This window comes from Oenanthe melanoleuca, chromosome 6, assembly GCF_029582105.1.
Source record: "Oenanthe melanoleuca isolate GR-GAL-2019-014 chromosome 6, OMel1.0, whole genome shotgun sequence".
NCBI lineage: Eukaryota > Metazoa > Chordata > Aves > Passeriformes > Muscicapidae > Oenanthe > Oenanthe melanoleuca.
The window spans coordinates 16767806-16787185 of NC_079340.1; the positions used below are offsets into that span (position 1 = coordinate 16767806).

Here is a 19380-nt window from a genome sequence, read left to right on the forward strand (position 1 = left end):
CTGCCTTGTGTTAGGCTCTTCAGAATCGGGTGACACAGTCATGACCTGTATTCTGGGCTGGGTAGGTGACGTGGTCTTTCAATACAGGACAACTCCCTCCTTTCACTATCTGCTCTGTGCCCCAGCCAGAGACAGCAGATCTGCACTGTACCTGGGCCCTGAAAGATGGGATGGGATGTGTGGTGGTGCCACAGGCAGCAAGAGCTGCACTGTGAAAAAATCCTCATGTTTCCCCCAAAGCAGTAGCCCTGCACGGAAGCCGTGCTACTTGTGCATGGGCAGGGGTATCTGCTGTATGGTCTCAGGAATGCAACTGGATGTCTGGCTCTGGCACGTGGACTTTCACTGGGGCCTCATTCCTTAGCATTGCTGCTGCTGCTTGGGAGCTCTGCAAATGCTTCCCATCTGTTGAACCCAATGATTCCATGCCACTGCTTTCATCTTGCTAGGGAGTAATAAAACACAACAGGCCCTAATAATACCAAATTCAATTAAAGGATCCAACCCAGACCTCCAGTGACTTTCCAGCCACTAAGGCTGCCCTCTTGGTGCCCTTGTCTCACTGCTGTTCAAGCAGCTGCTTAGTGCCATGATCATAGGGGACATCTCTGCATATCCCCACTGGGTTAGCAACATCACCTGTTTGAACATTAGAGTCCAAAGAAAGCATCCTGACTTGGGCCTACAGGTGTGAGATTCATGTTGCTTCCTTGGGTAATGCCAGAAAAATAGCAACCCTCAGCACCCAAGGAGAGGTACCTCTTTTGAATTATGTATTCAGACCTGAGGAAGGACCAGGCTCAGGCCACACATTCTTTTGCAGTCTCATCACCAAGACAAGTGTGTGCCCCAGGGTTATGCCCTGGCACCCCTCAGGGTACAGTTACAGGACCTGTGATGCCTGGCACAACTTGCTGGTGGCCAGTGGCAAGGGGGATGCAGGCAACTCCCAGCCACTGTTATTGCCAGTTTTGCCTCTTTGTTATTTTTTTTTGTGGGTTTTGTGTTTTGTGGGTTGCTTGGTTTTTGTTTAGTTGTTTGGTGGGTTTTTTGTTTGGTTGGTATGCTTTATTTTCAATCAGGCTTGCCTCAGGGCTGGCTGGCACTGCAGGGCTTGTGGAAAAACTGTGAAAGCAGGAGATTCCACCCCTTGGTTTCCAAAACGACCACTGCATTAACTCAGTGTTTCACCCCTGCTTTTACAACTAGCCAAGGAAGAGGAAGGATGCTCCTGCTCTTTGGCCCTTCATGAAAGTGGGAGCCCCCAGTCCCGAGCCAAGGCTGCTGTCTGGCCCCTCTCAAGGGGCTGGCCCTGGAACTGACTGGGCTGCAGCACCCGAGGGCTCCAGTCACTCCCCACCTGCAGCCTCCTCTTCTCATGACAGCATCTTGCTCTGCTGTTGCTGGTGAGAAGCAGACAAGGCTCCTCCTGGACATGTCAGTGTTCCCAGGGCAACTGGGATAACAGGGCTGGCGGTGGTTCCTGACAGCAGGTAGTGCCACCCCTCTGATCAGTGTCACCAGCTGAGCTGATATAAAAGAGAGAGGATGCTTACTCTCTGTGGGGAGCTGCTGGTGTGCCCTCTCCTGGCTGCTGAGGCAGACAAGCTGTTTGGCATTGATTATCTCTCTACTAACTTTTAGTTCCAGCCTGGGCAGGCAATTGTCACAATTCCAGTTAGAAAGTACTTCTGCTGGCAGTGAGTAGTCATGAATTTGTCTCACCTAAACAACAAAGCTGAAAGCCATTTTAAAGTACCAGAGGTGCATGAACTGGAGACAGTGGGAAAGAAAGCTTGGGATAATCCTGTTTACAATGGCTCTCCCTCTACCTCCTTGAAAATTCAAACCATCTACAACCCCAAGTCTATGCTGGAGAATCCCTATGAGAATTTTGAAGAGGCTGGGGATCCACTGCCCTACCAGGAAGAAGGAAGCAAAGCTGTGAAGGTGAAGACAAGTCCTTTCCTCCAGTGCTGCTTCTACATCTTCAGAGGCATCCGAGGTAAATCTCTGATATCTCGTTAGAAGGGACTTGTTAGCCCTCAGAGCAAGGGTGTGGGAGGAAGGGGAGGAAGGGAAGGGATGCAGAAGGTAGAAACTTCATAGTGTGTGTGTAGCCCAGGGACCTGTTAAATATGCAGCAGCGTTACTCCAGACATCATCTTTGGCTGACTTGAAAGGAGCATCCTGGTTCTGTGTGCCTTGCTATGGCTTCATGGTCTGTCCTGTTATCTTTACTACAAGGTAAGGGACTTAGTGGTGTGCTCAAAGTCATGCAGTGAATCTGCTGGTGGAGCTTAGGTGCTCTGAAGCCCCAGGAGCCATCACTGTGGTGGTGAGACTATTCTGTCTTTGTGTGCATTTTCTACATAGAGTGGTACTGGATCTGTGCTACAGTAACATAAGAACTAGAGAAAATCTAGCACTGTCAGGACTGAAATGTAGGGGATTACAACAATGTATCAAATAATGCTTTGCTTGAAGAGAGCTGAATGAAATATTATGTAGACTTATTCAGAGGCAAACAAAACCCTGGGGGCAGTCTTCTGTCAGGATACAATCCTGGGTAAGTGCATTATTTAAAGTTTCTTATAGAAGGCATAAAATCGTAATATTTTAAAAACAGGACAGATAAAGCAAAGAAAAATAAATTCTTGCCAATGTGTCTTTTTTTCCCCTCTTTGAAGGCAAGAAACTTTCTCAGAGCCATACCCTCTAACAGTATGAGTGGGTGAATAACAGTCCTGAATTGCACACCCCTCTATGATCAATACTTGTGTCTTTGCCATTACAGTCTAACACTACTAATTCACATGGAATTCGGAGTAGAGGCTTTAGAGATTTCTCCTGGCCAAGGAACAGTGCTGAGTGGATTTGGTAGCTAATTACAGATTACTCTTAGGCAGTGTATCATTTACCTGGTTTATTATGAAATGCTTTCTTCTAGGCATTGTTTGAGGCTTAAAGTGGAAAAACATATCCATACTCGAACAACAAATTTCCATTTGTGATCTGCCAGAGTTGAATTTGCAGCATGCAAACGATGATAACTGTCAGGATATTGCATCATATTCTTCTTCTGACTGTTGCAGCAGTGTGTCCTAACACTAAGGGGGCTAAATAGGGCTGTAGGAAATACCAGAGCTGGGAATCCAAAGGCCTCTTTGAGCCTCACTGAAGTGGGGACATTTTCCTCAAAGAATTTGCTTCCTTCCTCTGCATCTTTGCTAGGTTCTCATCATTTTTCATTGCCTCTCCATTGCTGGCTTTCCCCCTTTCCATTTAGTCACCTTGGTCTCTCACATGGAAAATAGAAGTAGTACATATAAGTCAGTTAGACAATGAGAGTTTGAGAGGTTGGATTTTTGTTTAAAAACCATTTCCTGGGATTACATGTCCATAGCTAGTGGTAATAGTTGGATTAATAAGCTATTTTTTGTCCTCATCAGTTACTGTGCTGGGTTAGTAGTGAGTAGCTGCTGCTCCTAGTGCCACTGCTCAGGACCATTCCTCTCTAAGAGGTGTCCAAGGAACTCTGTGTCCTGGTTCCTGCCTGCCTCCTGCCACCTCAACTTGCCTCCTGCCTCAACCACCATGCTGTTTCATGCATGGACGGACTTGCTGGGTATCTGAGTGCATGGTGGTTGATGAGGGATACCCAGCTTCCCACTGCCTTTGGAAGAGGATCTCCAGCTGTACCTGAGACTGTGAGCTCGTCACTCACCTGGGTCACAAGTCTGGTTTAAAAGCACACTCAGAAGATAACGTAGGTGTTGCCAGTAATTCTTATCAGTCACTTGTTACTATCAGGAAGGTGAGACATATAAATGAATTGCATTCATAGCCTATTTTCTAGATTCTTTTTTTTTTTCTTTGCTCAGCTGTGTGAGTGCTGGATGGTCATTCAAGGTGCCATAAGGAAGACTGAATATCTTCTAGCCTTGAGTCCTCCAAATGTCACATCCAAAATAGCTGCATCCCCAAGGGGAGATGCCAAAGGACAGAGAGATGGGAACATGCTTCATATATGAGATGATAGATTTCCCTGGCATGTTTCCTAAAAACACAGCTGAAAATACAGTATTACAACTACTACATACAATCTGAAAGGACTGGAGCATCCTCATGGTCCTCCAGGTATCATTTTTGGCAAGTCTCTGAACCCAAGTTCTCAAGGATATTTGAGTGTGCTTGAATTTAGGTGTTCCTGAGTACACTTCTTTTCTCCAAGTAAAGGAGTGTATTTGCTGTGCATTTGCTCCAAACATATGGATAGTAGGGGTTCCCTGCTCATGCAAAAACACCAAACAAACTGGTTTAAAGATTGTGATGTAGTCACATCTATGGATGAAGGCAGTAATTTAAAAGCAACTTGAAGAGAGGGGCAAATTTTTTCCCCATGTTTTTCTCCATTGTGAAGATTCCTGTAGATCACAATACTTTCTCCTCCATAGGAGTTAATCCAGATCATCTCCACGCTGTCATTTCTATTGCTGGTCTGGATTGTTCAGAACAGCCTGGTTTGCCTGCCCAGAAGTGATGGCCGATGCTGCCACAGTCACTATGGTAGTTAATGGTGAAAAAAGCTCTCTAATCTCTTGAGATGCCAAAGAGCTATCAAAATGACAGGATAAATGCACACAGACCACTAGAACACTTTTGCTTACTCCAGACAAAAAAGAAGTTTGTCATCTGCCAGAGATGACTTCAAATGGGGGCCCTTTGATCAGCTTTGATCCTGGTTTGCAGGAAGATGGTTGTTGCATCCTACTGGGGATAGGAATCAGGGCTGAGCTCTCTAGGAGCTGCAGAAAGCAGCAAGACTATGGCAATTATTGACATGTCTTTCATCACTAGGCTTTCAATTGAAAGTTCTTACGCCTTTCAACTTCGGGAGCATTCCAGAAATCACAACAGAAAGCCATTACAAAAAGAACAAACAAATACACTAATGGTATTAGGTGTTTCATCAAACCCAAAATATCAAGGCTCCTTTTAATGGAAGCATTTGTCTCTTATTGACAACTCTGGTGACATTTAATGAGTTGTGTGAAGAAATAGGATCTTTAGCTGGTGCAATTGGTGTATTGGATTCAGCTAAGCTCCTTTGTTAGATGTCCTGAAGATAATTGGGCTCTAAATGTTACACTGAAAATATTGAGTTTGGTTATTTGATTGAGTTTTATGATGAACAAGAAAACTGCAAGAGCTTTTAGGTAAGCAAGAGAAAAATATTTGAGGCCTAAAAGGAGTAAGAGTTGTAAAGCTAACACCAGTTCTGCAATGGAAGTCCTCTCAGAAGGTCAGCTGTTGGCACATGGGTGACTGAGATGAAATATTATGGTTTCAAGAGCATTTGTGACAAAAACTGAATTTCTGCAAAGACTAAGCTGAAAAACAGTCAGGAAAATATCAAGCTATAATGAACAGAAAACAGAAGAAACATAAAACTAAGTAGTGATTTAGCAAAATAAAAAGACGGTATATTTCAGTGTTGGTTAGCCACAGATCTTTTATTCATGCTGGAATGGTTCTTCTTAGGGGTATTTAGCACATTTTTATGGGTCTAGTTTTGAAATTAAAAGTGGCTTGGCCTTGAAAAGTGACAAAATTTCAACTTCTAACAGTAGTTTTTTTTGGAGCAGGACTACAGCTCCTCACATGGCCCTTGAGAATGGCCAGGAAAACTTACAGTCCCTTCTTCACCCAACAGGTCTGTGGGGCACTACGCTGACTGAGAACACCGCTGGAAACAGGGAGCTTTATGTGAAGACCACCCTGCGAGAGCTGCTGGTCTATGTTATGTTCTTGGTGGACATCTGTCTATGTAAGTAGCTGTCATATCTCATAGGCACCACTTCTGTGTGCATAGTAAGGGGAATAATGTGAGATTTTTTTTTACTAGTCTTCCTTGCTCTGCTGTAAATGTTACATTTATTGTATGGGCACTTACAGCAGCAAGAAGCTGTCACTAACCTACAGAATTGTAGAGAGAAGTAAAATTACCAATGCTAACTGATGTTGATTAAACTTGAGCAGTATTTTCTGATTGTTATTATCAGTTTTAGCCATTGACTCCTCAGTCCTAGGTGAATCTGTCTGAAGTCTTTTCTCTGTTTCACAGCAAATGCTCAGCACCCAGAGAGCAGCTCTAGAAACTTCCTGGTATCAAAGACAGGGAGATTTTCCCCTCTGAGACTGGATGGGTGGCTGAGGTGATAAAGCAGATGGCAGCTCACCCTGTTGTTCTTGAATGTAATGTGTCCCTGTACTGAATGCTAATGCTAATAGAGACTTTGTGTCAGTAGGACAATGGCTGTTTGGTTTTGCAAAGGTTCATTTATTATCACAAGTGAGCACCTGTGGCATGGGACAGTGAAGAGGGTTATATTTCATGGACTCCATGGCAGGAGAGATGGACAGACAATACCACCCTAAGTTACTATCGTGCTGGTCCAGGGAGACAGTGCTTCAGTCACTCTTGCTAAAGAACCAAGGCACGCACACAGACGTACTTGTTGTCACACACTGACGCATCCAGGAGGTGGGGGCGGGGGTTGTGTCTTCAATGTCAGGCGCTTTATTTTCCTGGTGTCCTTTCAAGAGTAGGACATGTTCTTAGTGATCACCATGATGGATGTTTTCCTGAAGGAAGGAGCACTGGAGAGTTGAAACAACATGTTTGTGGAAGTTAGAGCCTGCTCCTCTTGGAGTTTCTTGGTAGATGAAAACTTACCTGGAGCTTTTCACTTGGGAAGATAGGGTGGTCTTCATGCCTTCATGGCTTCATATCAGAAATTCAAAATATAAGTTGTGGACTTTGTTCTGAGAAATAAAATTTCCTTTAGAAATTTTGTCTGGGAAAAAAATTGTTATCCAGAATGTTCAGTTGTATCCTCCAATGATCTTCTCTCACTACTTAACTCTTATAGTTGGTCAGTTTGACACTTTAAACTCTGTAACACAGCACATAAGTTTGTAAATCCCTAAGAAAGCAAAAAGCCCTAAGATTTATTCTCCTGTGCCTTGTTCAGCTTACCTGTGAAAATACAAGGTACATAGAAAGTGAATATATAAATACGTTTTTATCAGACTCTAATATTCAGGTATAAGGAAGGACCCTCCTCTTGTTCTCTTAGTGACATATGGAATGACAAGTTCCAATGCCTATTACTACACCAAAGTGATGTCTGAGCTCTTCCTGCAGACCTCTACAAATGGCCGTGTCTCCTTCCAGTCCATCGGCAGCATGGCTGACTTCTGGGTGGTAAGTACAGGTCTGGCCAGGGGAGCCCTGAAACTCAGCTAGACTGGGATATCCAGTTCCCTCTGAAGTACAGTCTAGTGATTTCAGCAAGACATTTTGCTGCCACAAGTTTTTGCCAGCTACTAGCAACAGTTGCAATAACATTTGCATGCAAAATGTTAATTGATTTTGAAGCATAATTTATCTCTGAGCACTGAGTCCAGAATACTGGCTAGGCTAAGTTTTGTGTATGCCCAGAACAGTCTGTTTCCCAGTAAAACAGGCAGGACATAAAATAATTTTGGTGATACAAGCATCAGCTCATTGCACAGATAGGAAGCACTGGCCTAGAGAAGCCAAGAAATTTACTTCAGGTTTCGTTGTGACACAAGTGGCTTTGAATCCTACAGTTCAAGGTCTTCAAGCTGGTTTCTTAGTAACAGCCTGTGTCCCTTTTTATGGCATTTTGAGAAACATCAAAATTAACCTGCCTGTAATTCATGCCTGGGCTTGTCTAGTCTATAGATTCTTTAGGAAAAAACTGGATTAAAATTTGCAGTGACTTTTCTCAAAGAGAATAAAGAAGGGGAAAAACATCTCAGGTCTAACATATTTCTGTCGAAGAGAAGTGAAAAAATAATGAAATCTTCAGTGAAGGCCATTGAGTTATTGCCACTACTTATCTCTGACAGCCAGAAATTATTTGTCAATTAGAGTTGCCTTTTTCTGTCATATTAAAACACTCCAGCAAACAATGGCACTATTGTTTCCCCACCCGTTTCCAGGACACTGGCACACACACTTTTCATCATTCACAACTTGTGCCACAGCAATTCCTTGACAATTGTGCTGACTGAAGTAGAAGAGACAATGAGACTTGTAGGGCTCTTGTTTCTTCATCAGGCATAGAAGGTGCCACATCACAGGCCTGTGAGAAACCAACAATGACCCTGCTGTCCAGCATCACTCCTCTACCACCAGCCCTGGTCTTTCCTCTCCTTAACATACATGCAACACAAACTGCTACTGCTTTCCATCTTGGGTACAGTAGAGGGGTGGGTCAGGTCTTACTACCCCAATCCTAGACTAAGAAAATTCCTGTGATGCATGAGCTATGAAGGAGTTCTCCTCTGCCTCCTTTGCAGTATGCACAAGGTCCCATGCTGGACAATCTTTACTGGACAAAGTGGTACAACAACGAGTCCCTGGCAGCGCACAGCACCCAGTCTTACATCTATTATGAGAACCTGCTGCTGGGGGTGCCACGCCTGAGACAGCTGAAGGTGAAGAACAACTCCTGTGTGGTCCATGATGACTTCAAGGAGGAAATCTTGGGCTGCTATGATGTATACTCTGAGGACAAGGAGGAGAGGGTCTCCTTTGGGCTCATCAATGGAACAGCGTAAGTTCATCTAATCCAAATTAGTCTCTTCTAGATCAAATAAGAACTGCTGAGCTGCAGGATGCTGGGACTGAGTTTCTCACGTAAGGCTGGAATTCCTCTTGCAGTCAGAGGCAGAAAGTTCTTTTTGTCTATCAATAACGTCTAGTGTCTCTCTGTGGAGAAGCACAACAGAATGAGTTTTCACATTGGAAAAGCCATGAAAAATCCAGTGGGAATACAGGAAGAAATTGTTGCCTATTTTTAAGGGAGTGAGGATAAATAAAGACCTTTGGGGACAGAGCCATCAAATGGCAAGCTGGCACTCAGCTGGCATGTTACTATTTGCTTTCCTCTGCGATTTCAGGAGCCAGAGAAAAGGGAGAACATCCCTTTTATCTTGACAACCTGTTTCTCTATAATAGTGTTAGGTAGCTGCAGTTTAATAACTCTGCTCACTGCATGAATCTTGATCCATGAGTGAGAAGCTATAATTCATTAAGAAATACGAGTACAAGAGCATTCTAAGCAGATGGTGGTAGAAGGCAATGGAGTAGATCCTGAGAATAACCTCGATGAAAACAAGACTGATATAGCCAACAAACCTCAGAATTTTCCCTTCCTAATGTTGCAAATCATGTTGTGTCACTGCTGGGAAGCACTAAAAACTAACCGTAGAAAACTAACCACAGTGGTTGCCAGTATTATATAGGGTTAGACCAGGAGTAGGAATTAGGTGCCAATTCATCAATTGAAAACTGCTCTGCCCCTTGAAGATATATTCTTTTCCTGGGTACAAAGCCATATTCAAGCCTGGGCAGGTGAAGCCTTTGTGCCTTGTCTGTTGCAGGTGGAGATACCATTCTGAGGAGGAGCTGGGTGGTTCGTCTCACTGGGGAAGACTAACCAGTTACAGTGGGGGAGGATACTACATAGACCTCAAGATGACCAGAGAAGAGAGTGCTGAAGCCCTGCAAGTCTTAAAGGAGAAACTGTGGCTGGATCGGGGGACACGAGTTGTCTTTATTGATTTCTCTGTGTATAATGCAAATATCAATCTGTTCTGTGTTCTGAGGTAAGCAGAGTCCTGACAAACTCTTCAGCCTCTTGCATCTTTCTCAATGCATCAAATGCAAATATTTTATTATGGTCTACCAGCGGGGTGGGTCTGAGTGATATCAATAGAAATTGTATGGATTAGTGAGAAGTCTTGGTCTTACTGAAATAACCAGTCACACTTCTCGCCACCTTTCACCCTTTCCTATCACAGGCAGTGAAACAGCAGAGATATAGCTGCATAAACACATACACATTTCCAGTCATGGTCTGGTGAAGAGCTCATGCTCAAGTTTGATGCCTCTAAAATTGTCTCTGAGCCTCCATCCCCTAGTTTGAAATTGTTTCCTTGTCCTCTTCAAGGTTAGTGGTTGAGTTTCCAGCCACTGGTGGTGCCATTCCGTCCTGGCAGATCCGGACAGTGAAGCTTATACGATACGTCAGCACATGGGACTTCTTCATTGTTGCCTGTGAAATTGTATTCTGTGTCTTTATCTTCTACTACGTGGTGGAAGAGGCTTTGGAGCTCCGCATCCACAAGCTTCAGTACTTCACCAGCATCTGGAACATTCTGGATGTAGTTGTCATTCTGGTGAGTATCCTTGCATGCTTTTTTGGGGAGCAATGGCAGAGATGTATAAGAGCCAAAATAAAGGAAGGAATATGGAATTTAATCTAGATAAGACAAGAACTGTCACATGTTTTTCTCTAATGCTAAAATGCACTGCAGAATAAACGGACAGACACTCTTGTCTCTTGTCTCTGGAAGATCTGCTAGGAGAAAATTCTTACTTAGAGATGCTGAAGAGACTGTGAAGTCAGGGCATCATTCTGCACATCACAACCGTATTTCCATAGCCCACCACTAGACAGCAACTCTGAAGTGGGATTCCAATGAGTTCTGTGACACTTTAATTTGCATGGAAAGCATAGGAAGAGTGGTCACTGCAAACTATTCCTCTTCCTCTTTGCAGCTCTCCATTGTCGCTATTGGGTTTCACGTCTTTCGCACCACTGAGGTGAACAGGCTGCTGGGAGAGTTGCTGAAACGCCCCAACACCTACGCAGACTTTGAATTCCTGGCATTCTGGCAGACACAGTACAACAATATGAATGCAGTCAACTTATTTTTTGCCTGGATCAAGGTATTGTAGGGGGTCTGGGAGGTGCCAGGTCTCCAGTCAGGCCTCTCCTTCTAGATAGCTTGAGGGTTGTCTCTTCCATGCCTCTTTTCCTCAAACTCATATGCTCTGTTTTGCAGTAAATCTGGGCAACTTTTCCCCCTGCATCCTGAGGTGAGTTATTTGGAGATAACAGTCGGGGATATGAGCTCAGACACTGTGGTTTAAAAGTGGTTTTAGAAAATGCTGAGTACCACGTAACTTTGTCCATCCTGTACTATTTTCGTATTTTTGAGGATAATCTTGCAAACCATAGTTTGTTGGTTTTTTTTCATAATGGTCACTCAAGAGCTGGAAATGACTCATCTGTTGACACAGACTTTGCATTTCAAATAGAGCATCTTGGTGTGGCAGAAAGCCACTAAGGGGATCCACATCAGCCTTAACAGATTTGTCCTTCTAGCAATCCCTGTTTATATTTTCCTTTGACAGAGGGAGCAAAATCATAGGTTTGTGAACCCAGAGAAGGATGGTGGCACACCTGGGATAAATGTCCTGAAGACTAAGCCACCATTCCATAGCCAACTTTCTCCTCATTACTTTGGTCCTGTAATGAACCTCTTCTCTTAGTAAGCATGTGCATACATGAGAAGGACTGACTTAGCTGATGGTTTGGCCTAACTTTGTCCCCATTCTTCCATCCTGCAGATATTCAAGTACATTAGCTTTAACAAAACGATGACCCAGCTCTCCTCCACGCTGGCACGTTGTGCCAAGGACATCCTGGGCTTTGCCATTATGTTCTTCATTGTCTTCTTTGCCTATGCCCAGCTGGGTTACCTTCTTTTTGGGACACAAGTGGAAAACTTCAGTACCTTTGTTAAATGCATGTAAGTTAGTACCATGTTTCCATAATGTTATCAAAATAATTTTAACTGCTTTCTACTCTTCCCCCCAGTTGCAAATCTCAGTGTCAATCAGACACCTGCTGTATCCCATTGTAACAAAGCCACAATGGTTATTAATAATAATTATTATTATTAAAAATAATTGCTCACAGCCTTCTGGACAAAGGAGCAAAACAAGAAAACTGAGGGCAGATTTGTTTGTCTGGTGTTTATCAGTAAGGACAAGGGATATGGTGGATATTCCTAATGATATCTATTTCCATAGAAATTCCACATATATTGATCAATATATCTGAGATGGAGGATGACTAATGCATAGATGAGCACACACAGAAGGGAGTGTTGTGGAAGCAAGTTAAAATCCTGTCTCAGGCAATCCTGCAGTCCATGGGCCTGCTTAAGTAATGTGTGATGTTAATGGAGGTATCTGCTACAGCAGTGGTTTTCAGCTTGTGTTCCACAGACCTCTGGGCATCCAGGTCTTGCCTTTGAGGGGTCTGCAACAGAAGACTGAGATAAGGAAGCTTAGGATCAATACACTTAAACGTCCTTCATTATAGGGGCTATGAACTACAAGAGGTTGAAGACCACTGTTGAGTTCTAACATCCCTCCAGAATCTCTCAAACTCTCTTGCAAGAGATGGCTTTGTTGAGTCAAATGCCTTTAATCAGGGAAGTTTTGTTTTTGACTCCTATTAATACCAAAACATTCTTTGGACAAACTGAATTTGTGGAAACCATGTTTTATTTTCTACTTGCTCTAACCAGATCAGCTTGCTTCATCCCTAAAATACTATGGATGCATTTAACTTGCCACTCTAGAGTGACTTAGACCCTGCTCTGGTTTGTGCCTGTGCCCATCTGGGCTGCAGGCAGATTCAGGTTCACTTCAGAAATGTTTGCATGTGCCTTTGTGTGACTCTGCGCTCTTTCTTTCCCCTAGTTTCACCCAGTTTCGGATCATTCTTGGTGATTTTGACTACAATTCCATTGACAATGCCAACAGAGTCCTTGGGCCTATTTACTTTGTCACCTATGTGTTCTTTGTTTTCTTTGTGCTTCTGGTAAGCACCAAAGTCCTCCTTGTCCCTGTGTTTGAAAGCAGTGTTTGAGAGACCCCTCCTGACAATCCCTGGGTTAGGTGCAAATGCTTAGAAAAGGAGTTACAATAGCTTTGCAGTGCAAATAGACCACAGCAGGCAAAGAGTGTTAGTACAGCTGGGGATTTGATTATTAGGGTGATTAAAGGCCAACATCTGTGAAGGTGAAAAATGAAACTGGCTTCCTAGGCAATGGATGCAGAGGGATGTTCATAATAACCAGGTTAAACACCCAGTGTCAGGAGTCCATACATAACCTAAGATTTTGCAAGAGAAGATAACAAAGGTAGTATTTGAGGTGGGAACAAATGTACTTTCAGCCACTGCTTTAACTGCAAAAACTTAAGAAAACATGGTGTGGCTGAAATGGGCCTTTTCTTCACCATCTTTAATTTGCCCAAGAGATACCCCACAGGGAAACAACTCCTTGTTTAACTAAGTCTTGCACATCTGTGCCTGTTTCTTGCTGCTTCAGCTGCTGGAGCAGGAAAGATGGCTCAGGCATATTCATCTCACTTCTTCCCCTTTTCCTAGAATATGTTTCTGGCCATCATCAATGACACCTACTCAGAAGTCAAGGAGGAGCTTTCGAGCCAGAAGGACGAGCTGCAGCTCTCTGACATCTTGAAGCAGGTGACGAATAGTTAAAACTGTGCTACTTTCTAGCTAAATCATGAAGTATTTTTTGTAAGTCCCTGACCTAAGTGGAATTTACCAGTGAGAAACAGTGGATGCCAACTCCAGGTCCCCCTTCTTTGTGTGCACTAGAGTCACAATTCTTTTCTGGGATAAATCAAGCTCCCAGACCCTTTGGCAATAAGGAGATGAGAAAGCAGGTGTTGAGGGAATCCTGTTACTTGATGTAGTGTTTCTGAGAGACTTTTCTTCCCAGGATGGTCTCTAGACAAAGCTCTTTCAGTCCTTAATAAAATGCACTTTGATCAATAACATGGCAAGTCCTGCTGTGCTAAGCTGAGCCTGTTACAGTGGCACAGATCTAGCAGGTTATATCTGGCTTTCCCATATAAATTCCAGAAAAGTTTCTGGAAGCCCACAGTTCTGCTGTGGGACCAATATTCTGCAAGGAATAATATTTGAGACATTATCTTAAACAGCTGATGTGTTGGGAAATCAGATAAAGGAAGATCTGGGATGAGAAAAGCAGAGGGGTTAGCATGTTAGTGTCACTCTGAAGGCATGATTCCAGTTCAGTGATGAGGTTCATAAAGCATTTCTTTATTTGCTTGGAAACTCCTGGTATTACTTAGCATATGCTCATCTGTGTCATACTGCCCACTCTGCTCTACTTTTCACTGTTCTGAGTGTGTGATTCTGTGTCTTTGCTAACAGAGCTACAATCGGACACTCATGAGGCTGAAGCTGAAGAAGGAGCAGATTTCTGATGTGCAGAAAGCCCTGCAGAATGGAACAAAACAATTAGACTTTGAAGACTTCAAGAATAGCTTGAAGGAGTAAGTGAGTCAGTTTGAGGGATGCCCACTTAGTCCTTTCTCTTAGTAATACAGGTGATTTTAATTTTCTGCTTTTCAAGACAAGGAGAGCAGATAGCTCAGATCTGGGCAAGTTAAGACTGAAAAAATAAATCTTTCCTCAAATGTTTAATTTCCTGTTCTAAATAGGTTGGTATAACTATCTCTTGCCCATTTGGGATGATTAGGTCTGTCACTGGGAGGAAACAACACACTGATATCAAAATTTCCACTCTGTTAGAGCTTAACAGTATAATTCTATGCTTTGAGTTTTCTCTTTCTATTCTTTTGCAGACTGGGCCATGCAGACCATGAGATCACAGCAGCTTTCTCCAGATTTGACAGAGATGGCAACCACATCCTTGATGAAGAAGAGCAACAGCAGATGAAGCATGACCTAGAGGCAAAAAGGGTAAAAAAACAAAGGGCAAGGAAAAAGGTCTTCTGTTTGGTAGATGTCACTCCAAAGTGGTCTCAGGAATCTTTGGGTTTATGGTACAAACTAAGCAGGTACTAAAATATAGTTCCAACTCCACCTGGATACAGCTGAGCATGTTGCTGCCTGTGAAGCTCTGTGTTATTGATAGTAAAGCTGACCACAGAGTTAGTATTTTGCAGGAGTTTCTTTGTTTTCCAGGTTGCTCTGAATACAGAGATTGAATATTTGGGGAAATCCTATGGTGACAACAACCTGGATGAGAATCTGACCTACATGGAAGCAAGGAATAACCAAACCAATAAGGCCACCTGGGTCTCCAAGGAAGAGTTCCAAGTGTATGTTTGTGCTGTCAGTAGTTTAAACACCCTGCAAATGAGGGGTCCAATTTCTGCAGCTTCTGTCCCTGATGTAACACTTTACAGTGGTGCTGAGCAGTTTCAGTAAGATTTGTCCCTTTTATCTTGCACCTGTGTAAATAAGCAGGTCAGGAGATAACTGGGAGTGTTCTAGTAATGTAGTTTACTTGTTCCTGTAAAAGACTGAGTTGAGAAATTTTGCTTTCTGCCTCTTGAATAACCTCTGCAGCTGTCACCTAGCCACAGGCAGTATGCTGTCATGTTTCAGGTCAGAAGGTGGCCCAAATAACTGGGCCAGGGAAAGCTGATACCCTTACAGAAGGTCCTGTAGCAATAAATATCCTTGATTTATAGCCTAGTTTGCCTTTTTATCCTCCAGGTCCAAGAATAACATTTGGCTGTTCTTCCATAGGCGGAGCACAGGATAAACAGCACAGAGAATTAGTGTATCTTGATTCGCTACTGAGAAACACTGAGCAAACCACATAGGGCCACATCAAAGGAGAGGCAGGTGAAATTTTAATAATGGGATTATACTGCGTCTGGGCTGGGATCCATCCTAAGCAGAACCACCAATTACAGATGAAAACACAGTGTAGCAAAGAGTTATGTCACCAGTAGGTGTGCATCAGTGATATGGGAGCATTCACTTCTAATTGAGGTCTCTGGCAGAGGTCTGCAGCAAATCCCTTTATTCATCACAAGAAAAAGCTTACAAATGCTCTCCATGTCTCCCCCAGCCTCCTGCATCGTGTGCTGCAGCTGGAACAGTCCATAAACAGTGTTGGCTCCAAGATTGATGCAGTGGTGAACAAGCTCGACATGCCAGAAAGAAAAGAGCTGAAGAGGAAGGATCTGTTGGGCAAACCAGTGGGTGATATTAGCAAGGTTGGTAGCCCTCCACCATGCACTTGAACCAGCTTTTCAGACCAGATGACCAGTTCTGCTGGGAGAAAGGTCCTGGTCCCATCTTTGCTTTTCCAATCTTCATTGACTTAAGACAAAAAGGCTTGGGCAAGGGTCATCATTTTGTATGATCAATCCTTTTCTGTTTAAGCAAAATGACACAAAACCTCTTGCTTTCATGTCCCCACAGTTAACCCTAGTACCTTTAAACACACCTTCTGGCTCCTTTGAAGCCAACCTCAGCCCTGTGGCAGTGGAGGAAATTTGCCTGTCTTCAGTTGCTTTCTAACTGTTCATCCTCAGACATTAAAATGATCAAACTGTCCTTTCCAGCAAGAGCAGCTCATGGCTGTCATGAACTGTGATCTTAACATCTTGCCTGTGGATTATTTATCACACAGAATCTTATATCACTGCAGAATTGTGACTTTGAGTCAATCAGTGTATTTTGGATCTTCAGCTTTAAAGTCAAAGGCAGCAAGGCATGTGGGAGCTGTGTCACTACTTCATGGTTTTGTAGCTCAATAATGAGAATAGCCAAACAGCACAAAGTGATCTAGCAGAGTCAGAGTGCTTTGGAAGGTGCTACTTCTCATGTGAACATACCCAAAATTTTCTGACAGCATTTCTGTGAACGTGCTCGCAAAGTATGAAAAGGGATTAATTGCTCCTTGTTTGTCTAAAGCTTGAATGTGCATTCAGCAGTACATTGCAGCAGTGTATTGGATCCTTAATGGACAGGCAGGCTTGTTCTAATTTCTGAGAGAATGTGGGAAGATATTTTAGTATCACACACACCTAGCCTCTCTCCTGGAGTGTTGCTGGACTTCCTGGTAGCTTGCTGACATTGCAGGTCACGCTTTCTTCTTGTTCACAGGAGGAAGAAGCCAGTCAGGAAGAGCTGCACCCCCAGAGCCTAGACCAGCTGGGGAAAGAAGCAGCAGAAAGCTGGGGGATGGAACACATACAGAGAAACAACCTGAGTGGCGACTCTTCCCACAATGGGGTCTATCACATCTTGCCCAAGTCAAGTGTGCTGGGGTCTCAGGTGCCCAAGAACCTCTAGCCAGTCTGATGTGTACTTCTATAGCAGTGCTCAACAGCCCAGTGCTCCCAGTCTGGCTGCCGTGGTACCAAGTCACTGTCAGTTGTTCCCCCACCGTTAGGATAATCCAGACAGCTGGACACAGACACCACTGTTGCCAGGAACTCCTACTGTGAAAGATCAGGGATGCTCTTCTCCAGTGTAATGATGTATCATGTCACAGAGGTAGAACTTCTGCCCCCCTTCACCTTCTCCCCTGTACCCATGTCTCAGGAGGAGTTGAAATTTGGCACTAGGTGATATATTAAATTTCTGTTGCTGAACAGGCTGGCACAACATTGTTTATCTAGCCTTCCCCAAAAAATAGGGACCCCAGAATTCAGAACATTTGTGTCCAGAGTGCCATATTGCAACTTGTTCCCAATACACGATGGTCTGAGAGAAATATATGGCTGTTATGTAAAGAAAGCAGAATATAATCACCAGTGTGAAATGGGAAGAAGAAATTTAGTTGTTTCTACCTGGTTATAGCCAGTTTTGTTCTGTTGTAGTTTGTTTCCAGATTACCTTGGTAACCTCTGTACCTCAGATTCAGGTGTTGAGGAAAGAGATAATAGTGCTTAACTCTGGATAACTACAATAAGAGTTGACACCAGTGTAATTGGGAGAAGGTTTGAAATATTCTAAAATGAGAAGCAGTTGGTGGAGTACTAGGTCTGAGTGTTAGGGAACAAACTTCAGATTACATGATTTCTAATATAGCTGTTGACACTAATAAATATTTGTCATTTATTTTCACACTTCTTAAATTGCATCTTAAGGTTCTTGCCTCTTGTAAACTAGCACCCCGTTTATGAAGTTTGATGCTTCTTGTTTTTGTTGAGGAAACAAATTTGCACTTGTGGATGCTGACACCATTTGCCTTGAAGAATATTGTGAAAATGAGATGAGTGTCAGGTTTCTTTACCACGTGCAAAATACTTCTTTTCCAAGCATTTTCTGTTTGCTGAGGCTTCTGTTTCCTTGTAATTGATGCAGACTACAGCTGCTATTACAGGACCATTGTAAATATATTTCAAATACCTTAATCACTGATATTCTGCAATAGTTAATGTCAAATAGGCTCTGTAGGCTTAAGGCCAATAGCAGTGTGAGCTGTACCAAACCATGCTAGCAGCTCTCATTAGTGCTACAGTCTTAAGTGTGCTGTGCAGTGCAGTGATAGGTTTAGTGGGGACCTTGTGCAGGGACAGCTTGTATTGCCACCTTTTTTAAGATGGATGTGTCACTGCATTCTGGGGAAAGCCTATCTGGCAGCATCTGAAGGACCTGAGGATGAGCCCTGTCCTCAGATGGCCCAGGTTTCAGGGCTGCCACAGCCACAAGATAGTCTTGGTAAATTGAAGCAGAGTGTCATTCAACAAGGGCCCAGCAGGAGCTGTGAGAAGGAGCTTCTTGTCCAGCCCAGAGGGAGCTTAGATTTCAGACAGGAGCTGTGGAGGCAGGAACTGTGGGGTCTTATGACTCACTTCCCATCATCAGCTGGTCCTGCTGTTGGGGACAAGACTGATCTGTGAGATACTGACTCCCAATTCTACTGAATTCAGAATTGAGCCAAACCTCTTACCTTCAGCGTTTCTGGCTGAAAACAGAACAATGGTGTTGCATACTTCCTCCTCCTCCCTCCCTACATTGAAGCTATTATCTTATTGAGAAAACAGCCTGTCAGGAAAGCTTCCTGAAATAGGCTTATTTTTCCCCCTCCCTCCAACTTTTAATGAAATACAAACTTCATAAGCTAAATTGTAATTGAGCAGAGGAGTTACATATATAATGAGCTCAAATAGTGCACACAGCTCTTTGTAGCAAATTCATCAGGTCTTCTGTGCATTGAAAGGCACAAAGGAAAGTTCTTACAAATTAATTTGTAAGACCTTGCTTTAGACCCTGGCTCAAGAGCAGACTATGAGTACCAAGGCATAATTGCAAAGTAAGAAAAAAAATTGTTGTTCTTTTGAGGTCTTTAAAAGAGTGTTTGCCTTTTCCATGGACTCAAGTTACTGGATGAGATTCTGAGTCTGTATTACTGAACAGATATCAAATGCTCAGGATGCTTATCTTTTAGGAACTAAGTCTGGCACTTTGGGAGAGATCCAAGCAGCAGTTTTCTGCTTCAGGTGGTTGAACCTGTGCTAGTAGCCAGTGTAAGACATTGCTGGGCTGAGTCTGATCTCTTTAACCTAGAAATAACTACTGTGAGGGTAACAAGATCCTGAAATCAGGTTCTGCCAAGAAAATGAAGGTAAAACTTATTATCTGTAAAGCCTGG

The 19380-nt window shown here is 43.3% G+C and overlaps 1 protein-coding gene across 1 annotated transcript; it reads left to right on the forward strand.

Moving 5' to 3' along the window:
* Positions 1 to 1710: 1710 nt before the first annotated feature.
* On the forward strand, positions 1711 to 18211 carry PKD2L1 (polycystin 2 like 1, transient receptor potential cation channel). Its single transcript, XM_056494869.1, has 15 exons — positions 1711 to 2005; positions 5717 to 5830; positions 7143 to 7270; positions 8395 to 8651; positions 9481 to 9705; positions 10050 to 10278; positions 10661 to 10831; positions 11516 to 11697; positions 12659 to 12779; positions 13350 to 13448; positions 14166 to 14287; positions 14600 to 14717; positions 14943 to 15079; positions 15841 to 15988; positions 16884 to 18211. Exons 1-15 carry the CDS (start codon positions 1711 to 1713, stop codon positions 17070 to 17072), a joined length of 2535 nt encoding a protein of 844 aa, XP_056350844.1. The 3' UTR covers positions 17073 to 18211.
* Positions 18212 to 19380: the final 1169 nt, after the last annotated feature.